Here is a 12,892-nt window from a genome sequence, read left to right as displayed (position 1 = left end):
TTGGAAAACAAAAGGATTTAAAAGATTTAAAGAGGTTTGTCCCATAAGGTGAGTATTAGACATAAGTCGGCTGCGGGTGACTGTAAATGACCCGAGGTGAACATATGGTAGAAAGGCATTAAGAGATCTATATCTATTTATGTTTCATATAGCTCTATCATTATGTAGCACACTGCATATACACCTACTATGGACTCATGTGACTGTCTGACGTCATTAATAAATCAAGTACATTTCACATCCCCCTCAAAGTGGAACACAGTGTCAGTGGCCTCAAATTATCAACCGCTGGATTGGCAGAGAGTTGAGCCACTAACAAAGAACACACACTCTTTGCCAAGAGACTGCATATTCATGATTAAGGGAGGACTTTATCCTCAAAAAGCATTGCACCTTCTAGTCACATTGGCCATGTTTAATAATAAAAGGCGAAGCATTTACTTCAGACTGTGCATGAGGTTCCTACTTTTTAATTACTCAAAGAGCCTCCATTTATCACCAGTTGCTTGGGTTTTGTTAGAATATATAGGCCATTAATTGTTAAGACGTTACAATTACGATCTTTCCTGGAAAAAATCTTTCCAGTAAAAAATTGTTGAGTTCAATACACACGTGAAGAGCTGAATCGTCTGATATACAGTTAGAAACAATAGAATTCTACCCGAATCTGATGACTCAGCACTAACAATGACTGATGTTCGGTTGCCTTCAAAGGCGTCCAATTAAAATTTTCTGGCCACCCCAATCGTTGAGCCATCTGATATCAAGTCTTCTGCCGATATTGGTCGGATCGTCTCCCACCATAAACGCACCGAATATTGTATGAAAATTATGGCCACCTTTAGACAACCAGGGCTGACCCATCCGCGAAAAACTTCAATAGCAAAGGCTACACCAAAATTAAATCTAACCCTGGTCTTATTTTCTCTCCATTACTCTAAACTCTTGCGATTAGGGATTTAGTCTCTTATGGGTTTTTTTTTACCAGAATGAAAAATGTGTCCATATTAACCTTACTGTCTGCTTCATTGTTATAAATTCTAAATAGTCTTAAATGTTCCTCATTATTAAAGCAATTTCCTTCAAGTCTTTCAGCTTTTATAGTAAATGCCACTTTCCATCATTATAATCCTTCACTTTTATGCGCCGCTCATTAATCAGATAAATTATTTTACCCTTTGGGTTCAATCTGAATTGCTAAGTGAGTCTATAAATCCATGGACATTAATTTCATGTCATAGATGCACAATCCTTATTTCCATATTTTACCAACCTACTTAGTGAGATGAAACAATAACATTTAACCACCATCATTATGATCATATAATGAAGCCGCATTTTGAATAATTGGATACGAATAATGGTAATTTTGTAACATTTTCCATACTGGCATTGTTTTTTTTATATAAATTGAATGATTCCTCTGGATTAGGCTGAAATGAATTCCTCCAATAAGTAAGAAGTAAAATATAAAGATCTATACTCTTGTGGATAAATGTTTTCAAAAATCTATTTCTTCTATTATCTATTTCTTGAAAACATCATCAACGTATCGGGGCTATTCTCAGACCATTATCAAAATCCTGATAAAAGTCAGATAATCAGACTGAAATTTGAAATTTGATTTTGTGCAATAAAATTTAAAAAATCTTTGGCATGCCATAGAGGTCAATAAAGGTAAGTACAGTATAAACTCTCCTATTCCCAAAAACAGCCACAATTTACACTTACAAAAAAATGCAAACTGAAGTGTACAAAATATTAAATATCCGTTATCAATCTCTAACTATGTACACCTTGAATCTACATATATATCTATCATCTGTCTGTATTTTAACATTATGCAAATTCTAAAATACATCTATTCTCCCTTTGTTTAAAATAAATTCTTAATTCTTTCAAATAAAAAAGTGTTAATATTTTTAAAAATAAATTCTTTTTTTAACATTTTTTTCTGTGGATGAGTATTGTAAATAAGTTCTGAACATTACTGTAAATAATTAAAGTGCTAAGAATTGTTAATTGACTGGCACGGGAGACGTAGAAGGCACAACGTGATACTTACTATTGTTATATGTGCACTGCTTCTCCTGTGTAGCCTTGTGTGTAGTTACGTTACCTGTCAGTAAATACCAGAAGCATCTATTAAGCAGGGTGCCAGGCAGCGGAGCATATTAATAGAGGCTTAGAGTTGTCTGGTGACATCACCACCAGAAACACGTTCGAGTCTGGAGCTCACATGCAATGCAGATTGATATAAACTGAGTATTTATAAATACATTACTGTGTTTTTTCTATAAATTATATTGTGAATAGTGATGGGCGAATTTATTCTCCAGGCGCGAATTTGTGGTGAATTCTCTTGATTCACCACCGGCGAATGAATTCGCGAAACCACCGCAAAAAAATTCGCCGGCGTAAAAAAAAAAGTGCATTTTTTTGGATAATGGTGCAATTTCGTCTAAAACGGATGCTGGCATCAAAAAATAGACGCCAGCACCGTTTCGCTAATTTTTCGTTGTTCCGTGAATTTCACAGGAAATTCTCAAATTTTTCGGTGAAGCGAATCGCCCCAAATTCGCCCATCACTAATTGTGAACAGAAAAAACGGATCTATTTGACGAGGATCTGGCAAAAAAGAAATTGTCACCTTAATTTCCACTAGGGAAGTTGATTCATTTTTCTGTACACAAATTTATAGCAATATCTAGTACCAAGATTTATTATTACCAAGATGTAATATTCTGGATAATCAATCCCATGTCGGTATTTATAGAATTAAATAAAAACGACCCTGAAGTGCTGGGGTCCTACGTTTTCCTCCAGATACAACCATTTCCTCCCACACTTCAAATACACAAAGGCAAGTGACTTGGCTCCTAAAAGATTGTAAGTTCCACTGGGGCAGGGGCTGATGGGAATGATGTATAGTAAAACACTGCGGAATATAATAAAGGATAATAATCGAACTATACAAGGCCTTAATAGGATTTGGGCAGGAAATTTGTGCTTTGTTTGTCGAGAGGCTAAAGACTCTTGACAATGGCAGGGGGGTGTTAATAAGCAGCACCTTCCTGATAAATGTATAATACACAAAAGCCACAAATATCCTGTAAATGATATCCTTATAAACGTTGACTAGTGATGTCATCAGTTATAAACGGTGAGTAGTGATGTCATTTTTGTCACATGACTCACTAAAACTTGTGTATTATAATAAATAAAGTGTCCCTTGTTGGAAAATATGAGGATATTAGAAGTTACCTTGGAGTTCCATGTCCTGTATAAAAGCACTCGGCCTTCGGCCTCTTGTTTTTATATGGTCATGGAACTGCTCGGTGACATAATATGCTTATATTTAACAATAGGGACTACTTTATTCACTATTCACTATATATATACGGTATGTAAAACTGCTGTTACAGGGCATTAGCTGCATGTGGGGATTAGTCTCAGCCATACGGGCAAAATCACCTGAGTAAGCACCTTGTTAATCCGTGACATCAGAGAACAGGTAAAACAGAGCACGTGACAGTGGAGCCAATGGAAGCAAAGGCTGGATTTAGAATTCTATACCTGAACTCTGTAAATCCCTTGGAGGGCCAAACTAGGTCAAACTTCAAGTCAGTGTTGGCCAATAGGTATCTCTTGTCCCCGCATGGTAAAACACTGAAAAAAGGGGGGCACGGGACACAAAATATGTGAATCTAGAGCCGGATTTACCTAACAGGCCCCCCTAGGCCAGCTGTCATTCGTTGCCGCCCCCTCCCCCTTTTATTAGTTCAATTTTTCATCATTAGGACCACAGCAAAGGGTATTGGTGCCCAGGAAACTATTGTGTCTCCTGCACATCCCCAGTGTTTCTGAACAAATGTGGGAGTGGTTGGGTGGCATGGCACCCCCTAAAATTCTGCCACCCTAGGCCCGGGACTTGGTGGCCTCTCCACAAATCCTGGCCTGTGTGGATCACTCCCCATGTAGAAGAGATGGTCCAAGTGCACCAGCCCCTCAGCTTAGGGAGCAAAATACAAAAAGAGGGGTATCAGGCACTCAGAATCCACAAGGGCCACCAAAAAAAATGTTTAAAGTAGCGATGCACCGAATCCAATTTTTTGGATTCAGCTGAACCCCCGAATCCTTTGTGAAAGATTCCGAACTGCATATGCAAATCAGCGAGGGGGAGGGAAAAATAGTTCCATGTTTTGTGATGAAAAGTCACATGATTTTAAGGATTTGGATTCAGTTCGGCCAGGCTCAAGGATTCGGCCGAATCCAAATCCTGCTGAAAAAAGGCAGAATACCGAACCGAATCCTGGATTCAGTGCATCCCTAGAATCCATTTCACGAAAAATTTGCCTGAATACCAAACCGAATCCAAATCCTAATTTGCATATGCAAATTAGGGGTGGGAAGGGGAAAACATTTTTTACTTCCTTGTTTCATGACAAAAAGTCACGTGATTTCCCTCCCCGTCCCTAATTTACATATGCAAATTTGGATTCGGTTCGGCCGGGCAGAAGGATTTTTGTCAGCTTGAGAACTTTATAGTTGGGGGTTCAATGCAGAGAGTTCTAGGAAAGACGTCTTTTTTTAACCCTTTAAAAGGTGGCAAGATGGCCACCAACTATTAGGCAGAACAAAAGAAAATTAGACAAGGAAAATTTGAATTGGGAAAGTCACTCGTTAAATTTAAAATTTCATCCTTTATACACTGTCTATCTCATCATAAAGAAATGTAACCATTTCAGCTTAATGTTATAGTATCAAAGGCACAGGAGCGTCTTCATCTGGGATTCTGGTCTGGCTCTGACGCAGGCTGTAATGCTAAGTGAGCTGTGAGGATTTGGCTGCTTGTGCCAGTGAATCGGAGGGAAGGGGGAAGACCCCAGACATGTTCCAGTGTGTCCTTGATTTCTTTTATGGGTCAGATATGTCCCTTGCAAGGACCGAAATACAGCAAAGTGCTTCCATAAATGCAGATAATTAAGGGGAAATATTCCAAACATGCTTTTATAATGCAGGATGAGTAGGAGGATGTCTGTGTGATTGGTCTGCTATGGATAGTGAGTCTGGTTAAGCAGGGGTGTCGCCCAACCTGGGCTCTGGGACCTAACCGGGCCCTCTATGGTGCAAAATAATGTGACTTTTAACTACAAACAGAGACCTGGAATGACTATCAGATAGAAGGGCAGCGTTTTACAAAGATTCTACATTGGGCCCTACTCCATGGAGCTTACAGACGAAAGTCCCTATCGCATATCTGTATTACAATAGCAACATTCATAGGCGGATTTTCATTAAGGCTTGGGGAGACTTAGCCTGTTTGCCTAAAAAATGTAAAGAAAAATTCAAAGAATAAAAAATGAAAATCCTCTGTTTGACCAATGTGTCTATTTGAGCTTGTCTGGGGGAGGGGCAAGGGGTGCTAATCCTCCACTTGCTTGTCTGGTATGTGGGGATTATTTCATACTTACATTGTACAAAAAATAAATAAAAAGACCACGCCCCGCCCCTGACATCATCCACCCGCACCTGACATCACTTGCCACTCCCCTGATGTCATCCGCCCCTCTCCTGACCCTGCCAGTTTTCTGCCCCAGCAAAGGTGGCAACCCTAGCGAGGGGCGGGGCTTTGTGGCTGGGATGGCGGGTCCCTAGTTGGACGCTGGCTGGGGTAACAGACCTTGGGGGGTGACGGGGGCCCTGATTAGGGTTGCCACCTTTTAATAAACTTTTAACTGGCCGGTGGCGGGAACAAAGGGGCGGGTCATGGTGGCAAATGGGGTGGAGCGTGATGACAAAGGGGTGGAGCCACTGTACGCGATTGGATGGGGCGGGTCATGACATCAAAGGGGGCGGAGCCGGAGAAAAGGCAAGTTTTTACCAGACTGGGGGCAGGCCATGGGCTTTTGTTAGGTGTATTATAAATTTACCGGCTGGTTAATTTGTAATACTGGCCCCGGCCTTGGCAGGTGTTTTACCTGCTAGTCTTGTAAAATAGTGGCCGGATGGCAACCCTAGCCCTGATGTGGCAGCCCTGGCAGGCCCAGAACCCCCCCCAGTCCCATGCCGCCGAACACAGGAATTCCTCGGGTACAGAACCTGCATCAGTGTCTTCTAATAAATACTGGCAACGTTGCTTTCCTCTGTGTTTTATACAAATATATTTCATGTTTGTACAAATCTCTTGTTACAAGCGATTTACTTGCAGCTCCACCTCCATACACTTACCCCCTATAATTTGTAGACTACCTGTATATCAGAGAAAACCAAGAAATGTGAGGCCCTCCAAAAAAATCATTGAAAAGTTTATAAAAATACAAAAAATGTTTATTAGGACATAGCGAATGGAGACCTAACGCGTTTCGTGCCTATTACTCATATGAGTTAGTGCCACACAAAATGCGTTAGGTCTCCATTCACTATGTCCTAATAAATTCTTTTTTTATATTTTTATAAACTTTTCAATGATTTTTTTGGAGGGACTCACATTTATTGGTTTTCTTATGGATATGCGCCCCTGGGGATGGGGTGAACTGTGAGTAAATCCGTCTTCCCAGATTTCAATTTGTTTATAAATATTATTGATCTCCTATTTACTGTGTTAGTGTTCACACTGGATCCAGGCAACGACCCTTTTTTGCTCTTGTTTATTCAGTAACTGTATATCAAACCCCATGAAATAATCACATTCTATATGTAGCACTACAAGACAATTGCGCAGCCTATACCGATATCAACTGATAGATCCTGCAGACTGTGCTGGTTTCTATGCCACCGAGTTGCACTGAATCCTTTAGAACTTGGGTAAGATAACTTTTAGCATGCTATAGAATGGCTGGTGTTCTTAGCTTTTTTTGCAATTGGTCTTCAATTTTAATTTTTTTTTTTGAATTCTCAATTATTTGACTCTTTCCAGCTTTCAAATGGGGGTCACTGACCCCAGAAGCCAAAAAATATTGCTTTGCAAGGCTACAATTGTATTATGATTGTTACATTTTATGACTTGTCTTTCTTTTCAGGTCTATCTTCTTCATATTCCAATCTCTCACTCACACCATTGCTTGTTGCTTGGGTAATTTGGACCCTAGCAACCAGATAGCTGCTGAAATGTCCAAACTGGAGATCTGCTGAACAATTAAAAAAAAACAACCCACACATAATAAAAAAATGAAGACCAATTGCAAATGATCTCAAGATTTTACCAGTGGCGGAACTACCAGGGGAGCAAAGGGTGCAATTGCGCCAGGGCCCGCACCCCCTCAGGACCCCCCGGCAGCTTTCGCACTGCTGATTTCTGGCCGCATCGGCCGATTTCGGGTAAAAAAAAATCTGGTACGGAGGGGGGCGGGGCCCGGCAGCACGTCCCGCACCAGGGCCCGCCCCCCTCCAGTTACGTTACTGGATTTTACTCTCATAACGATTCTTAAAGTTTATTTAAAGATGAACAAACCCTTTAATTGCTAGATTTTCCCAGGAAAGTCACATTTTTGCCGCTACAAAATAATCATTCCTATTTGGAAATGGTTTTCAGATGTCCGTGCGTTTGAGGGAAACGGAAATTTCTAAAAAGAAAAACGAAAAATGTAAAATTCTACAAAAAAAATAGTTTAAATTGCCTGTCGAGGCCCTTGGCCTTTTAATCCAGGGTCATTTAATTGCTGCAGGAATGTTGTTCCCCAACACTATAAGAAATTTCCCAGCAGCCTTTTCCTGCCGTGGGTAAATACAAGAAACTGAGAATATTCCAGAATGATCCAGGGTCTCCTATACCAACCTGAATAACCAAGTCAGCATCTCGTGCATTAATATCCTCCAATCACCGCTGCCTCCGGTGAACTACAACTCCCAGTAATGGCAGTTTGGGGTCTCAGGAATAAACGGTGTTGGTTTCATCTATAGAATGTTCTAGTGGAACTATAAGTGCAGTTATACAGAGCAGGGAATGAGCAATAGACACAGGGCATAGACCCATTGCTCCAGTGTGTGTGCCACATGCATGTCACTAAATAAAGGCACCATTGGGTGTTGGAATAGAATTTGGGGGTGATCAAAGTGCTGTGGATGTTGGGGTTCTCTCCCCTTCCTGCTGCTGCTCCTGGAGTCTGTGGTGGGGCTCTTGGGCTGTACACAATGGATCCCGGGGGCAGGACTCGCTTCCCAGAGGATTTTCATGGCTGCAGCAAAAAGAAAAACATCAGCTCAGAACCAAGATCTGTGAAGTCAAAACTGTTACTAACGAACAGACGGAGAAGGAGCGGAGAGAATACGGGGGCACAATCATGGAGACCACACATCCAAGGGGCTTTTAGTGAGGGCCAGGAGGATATAGTGCCGGATAAAAGTCTCATTTGATGTTAAATATCAATGTGTGAAAATCTATGTTCTTGTTAATTACTGGAAGTTACATATAAACACATTAGTCATTGCCAGGTATTGCGCAGTCAGTAATGTCCACTAGGTGGCGATAGTGTCCATGGCATCTATTTATCTATCTACTGTATCTGTCTAACTGTCTGTCTGTCTATCTACTGTCATTATCTTTCTGTTTGTCTCTCTGTCAGTCTTTTTGCCTGGCTAATCTGCTAATTGTGTTTGGTTTGGAGAACACCCCTTTAGGGCAGAGACACACGTGGAGATTCGGGGTGATTAGTTTCTCTCTCCTCTTCTAGGGGTAGGCTAAGAGTGAATTTACATTGTAGCTGGTGTGAAGGCAGTTCGGGAGATTAATCGCCCCAAAAAGAGGAGATTTGTCACCGGACGACTAATCCCCCCGAATGTGACCGTTTATTTCTGCCCTAAAGGTGTGGTTCTCCTTTAAGTTAACATTTAGTATGTTATAGAATGGCAAATTCTATGTAACTTTTCAATTGGTCTTCATTATTTCTTTATAGTGTTTGTAATTATTACTTTTTTTTCTGACTATTTCCAGCTTTCAAATGGGAGTCACTGACCCCATCTAAAAAAACAAATGCTCTGTAATGCAACAAATGTATTGTTATTGCTAATTTGTATTATTCATCTATTCAGGCCTCTCCTATTCGTATTCCAGTCTCTTATTTAAATCAGTGCATGGTTGCTAGGGTAGTGTGGATCCTAGTAACCAGATTGCTGAAATTGCAAACCGGAGAGCTGCTGAATAAAAAGCTAAATAATGGAAAAACCACAAATAATAAATAGGGATGCACCGAATCCAGGATTTGGTTTGGGATTCGGGCTTTTTCAGCAGGATTCTGATTCAGCCGAATCCTTCTGCCAGGCTGAACCGAATCCTTATTTGCATATGCAAATTAGGGGTGGGGAGGGAAATCGTGTGACTTTTTGTCACATAACTAGGAGGTAAAAAATCTTTTCCCCTTCCCACCCCTAATTTGCATATGCAAATTAGGATTCAGGTTCGGTATTTGGCCGAATCTTTCGCGAAGGATTCGGGGGTTCGGCCGAATCCAAAATAGTGGATTCAGTGCATTCCTAAAAATGAAAAATTAAAACCAATTGCAAGTTGTCAAAATCTCCCTCTCTACATCATACTAAAAGTTAACTCAAAGGTGAACAACCCCTTTAGCTACATATCTATCTAGTATATGCCTTTCTTCCCCATTAATCCAAGAGACCAAACCTGGTTGTTAATACAATAAGAATTAAAGGAGAACTAAAGCCTAACTAAAGAAGTATCTAGAAATGTTGTACTTGATGTTTTGTGCTTCTGTACCAGCCCAAAGCAACCACAGCCCTTTAGCAGTAAAGATCTGTGTCTCCAAAGATGCCCCAGTAGCTCCCCATCTTCTTTTCTGCTGATTCACTGCACATGCTCTGTGCTGCTGTCACTTACTGAGCTTAGGGACCCACTCACAATATACAGTACACATAGAATAGAAATGTCACAATATAAGGCTGATTAGTAATTAATACAGATAATTACTACATGGCAGCACAGAAACCAGTGCAATTAGCATCAGCATTTAATAATCAGCAAACCTGTAGCATCAGCTTATATTACAGCCAGGGAAGCTCATTTTCTGCTGGATAATTAGTGACGAGCCCTAAGCTTAGCTTCTCAACAGCCAATCAGAGCCCACTGAGCATGTGAGTGTCACAGACACACAAAAGATGCCTAATAAGATCCAAGATGGAGAGCTGCTGGGAAGGCCTGGATTGTTATTTATAAAGGGCTGCTGAAGCTCTGGGCTGGTACAGTATATTCAGTATATAAAATACAGCTTTTCTAGCCATTTGGATTTTTTGGCTTTAGCTCATACAGAAAAGCAAAGTCTCAGGGGTGTAACTACAGAGGAATCAGACCTGTGGCTGCAGGGGGGCCCCGGAGGTATAGGGGCCCATGAGGCCCTAATTCATATAAAATTGCTTTAATGTTTTTATTTCATGTATTTTTCTTTGCTCTTATGTCATTTTGGCATTTTTTAATTAGTTTGTTCCTGAAGATCATTAATTGTTACTATAATTGTATACTTCTACATTCCATATTTGGTATATCTATGCTCCATTATTGACTTGTTTATGAAAAATAATAAACACATTTTAAAAATGAAATGAGAATTCTGGGAATTCATCAATATGTTTTGATCTAATAGACATTTTTTTTCCGTTCCAAATGAATAACAAGGATTTAGTGGGCTCAGCGGTGAAATTCAGCATTCTGTATCCATCCCAGCCTTTGGTGCATTCTAGAACTCCCGCACCTTCTGCGGATCATTAGGAAGAACTCCCCAGCCTGTGCTATTGCAGCAGATCCCCACATGATGGCGCCATTGTCACCAAGTAATTGACTAATGGATCAGAGGGCAGGAGTTTGGCTGCTCTGGTTTAATTGTAAAATCTGAATATATTACATATTTTCATTCAATCATACAACGGCCTGAACCCCAAGCAAAGTCTGTCGCCGTGGGGTGTTATATAATCAATATATAATCAATATATAATCAATACACCACCCTTGTATAATAGACAAATAGAGATATATCCACCCAAAGATCCATAAATACTATTAATAGGGAGGAAATGCCGTTTCCTGACTGAGACGTTATATCGTTTTTCTAAGCAGGATCACGGATCTCCTTTTATCTTTAAAAGCCGCCCGGAGGCTCAGTGTTATACGCAGAAAAGTGCTCATCTGGCAGAAGGCGTTTATTCTGTACAAATGAAAGAAGCTCTGGGTCCCTTGGGCAGTGAATTTAAGATCAGCGAGAGGGCTTGTTAAAAGGCCTGGATATATATATATATATCTGTATCAGCAGGGGCAGAGTGCAGCTTTCCCATTATGAAAGGGAAGGAAACATTTAAGAGGTGGCAGCCAAGATCAGGGCATGACTTCATGGCATTGTATAAATATAAAATCCTCTTGACTGCGAAATTGGGTCACACAAATAAAATTATTTATTATAAGGATATTAGAAGTCACTGAGGGGTTGTTCTGTGATCATATAAAGACACAAGGCTGCAGGCTGAGTTATACAGGGAACTCTGAGTATCACTCATGTATTATAAGGGATAATGTACCCCCTACTGTAAATGATAAGGATATTAGAAGTCCCTGAGGGGTTGTTCTGTGACCATATAAAGGCACAAGGCTACAGGCTGAGTTATACAGGGAACTCTGAGTATCACTCATGTATTATAAGGGATAATGTACCCCCTACTGTAAATGATAAGGATATTAGAAGTCCCTGAGGGGTTGTTCTGTGACCATATAAAGGCACAAGGCTACAGGCTGAGTTATACAGGGAACTCTGAGTATCACTCATGTATTATAAGGGATAATGTACCCCCTACTGTAAATGATAAGGATATTAGAAGTTACTGAGGGGTTCTGTGACCATATAAAGGCACAAGGCTGCAGGCTGAGTTATACAGGGAACTCTGAGTATCACTCATGTATTATAAGGGATAATGTACCCCCTACTGTAAATGATAAGGATATTAGAAGTCACTGAGGGGTTGTTCTGTGACCATATAAAGGCACAAGGCTGCAGGCTGAGTTATACAGGGAACTCTGAGTATCACTCATGTATTATAAGGGATAATGTACCCCCTACTGTAAATGATAAGGATATTAGAAGTCACTGAGGGGTTGTTCTGTGACCATATAAAGGCACAAGGCTGCAGGCTGAGTTATACAGGGAACTCTGAGTATCACTCATGTATTATAAGGGATAATGTACCCCCTACTGTAAATGATAAGGATATTAGAAGTCACTGAGGGGTTCTGTGACCATATAAAGGCACAAGGCTGCAGGCTGAGTTATACAGGGAACTCTGAGTATCACTCATGTATTATAAGGGATAATGTACCCCCTACTGTAAATGATAAGGATATTAGAAGTCACTGAGGGGTTGTTCTGTGACCATATAAAGACACAAGGCTGCAGGCTGAGTTATACAGGGAACTCTGAGTATCACTCATGTATTATAAGGGATAATGTACCCCCTACTGTAAATGAAAAAGATATTAGAAGTCACGCAGGGTTTTGTCTTAAAGCAACACTGTTGGGGCAGGGGCACACGGACAAAATCGGGGAAATTTAGTCGCCTGGTGACTAATCGCCTCTTCTTTGGGGGCGACAATCTCCCTGCTAAAATGAAAAATCGCCTGCACCAATGCACTCGCGGCGCTTCAATTTCTGAAGTCGATTCCACGTGAGGCAACTTAGGGCGACTTTGGAAATTGAAGCACCGCAAGTGCCATTGCGCTGGTGTTTTCTCATTATAGCAGGGCGAAGGCAATTCAGGGAGATTGTTGCCCCCGAAGAAGAGGCGATTAGTCACCAGGCGACTAAATCTCCCCGAATCTGTCTGTGTGCCCCTGCCCTTGATTAGCAACAACTGCAACAACAATAAGCAAATGTTACTGTAAATACATAGGTCATTAGACAGA

The 12,892-nt window shown here is 40.7% G+C and overlaps 1 protein-coding gene across 2 annotated transcripts in view; it reads right to left on the bottom strand.

Moving 5' to 3' along the window:
• Positions 1 to 7,197: 7,197 nt before the first annotated feature.
• The window catches only part of rgs9.S (regulator of G-protein signaling 9 S homeolog), a 72,735-nt gene continuing 67,040 nt past the window's right edge, over positions 7,198 to 12,892 (bottom strand). Inside the window, exon 19 of one of the 2 annotated variants that reach the window (XM_041578511.1) lies at positions 7,198 to 8,177. In XM_041578511.1, the coding sequence (XP_041434445.1) occupies positions 8,051 to 8,177 (127 nt within the window). In that variant the 3' untranslated portion in view covers positions 7,198 to 8,050. The remainder of the gene's footprint in view (positions 8,178 to 12,892) is intronic. The other variant, XM_018237800.2, reaches the window with a different exon arrangement.

This window comes from Xenopus laevis, chromosome 9_10S (genome assembly GCF_017654675.1).
Source record: "Xenopus laevis strain J_2021 chromosome 9_10S, Xenopus_laevis_v10.1, whole genome shotgun sequence".
Classification (NCBI taxonomy): Eukaryota; Metazoa; Chordata; class Amphibia; order Anura; family Pipidae; genus Xenopus; species Xenopus laevis.
This window is presented reverse-complemented; position numbering and strand designations above follow the sequence as displayed.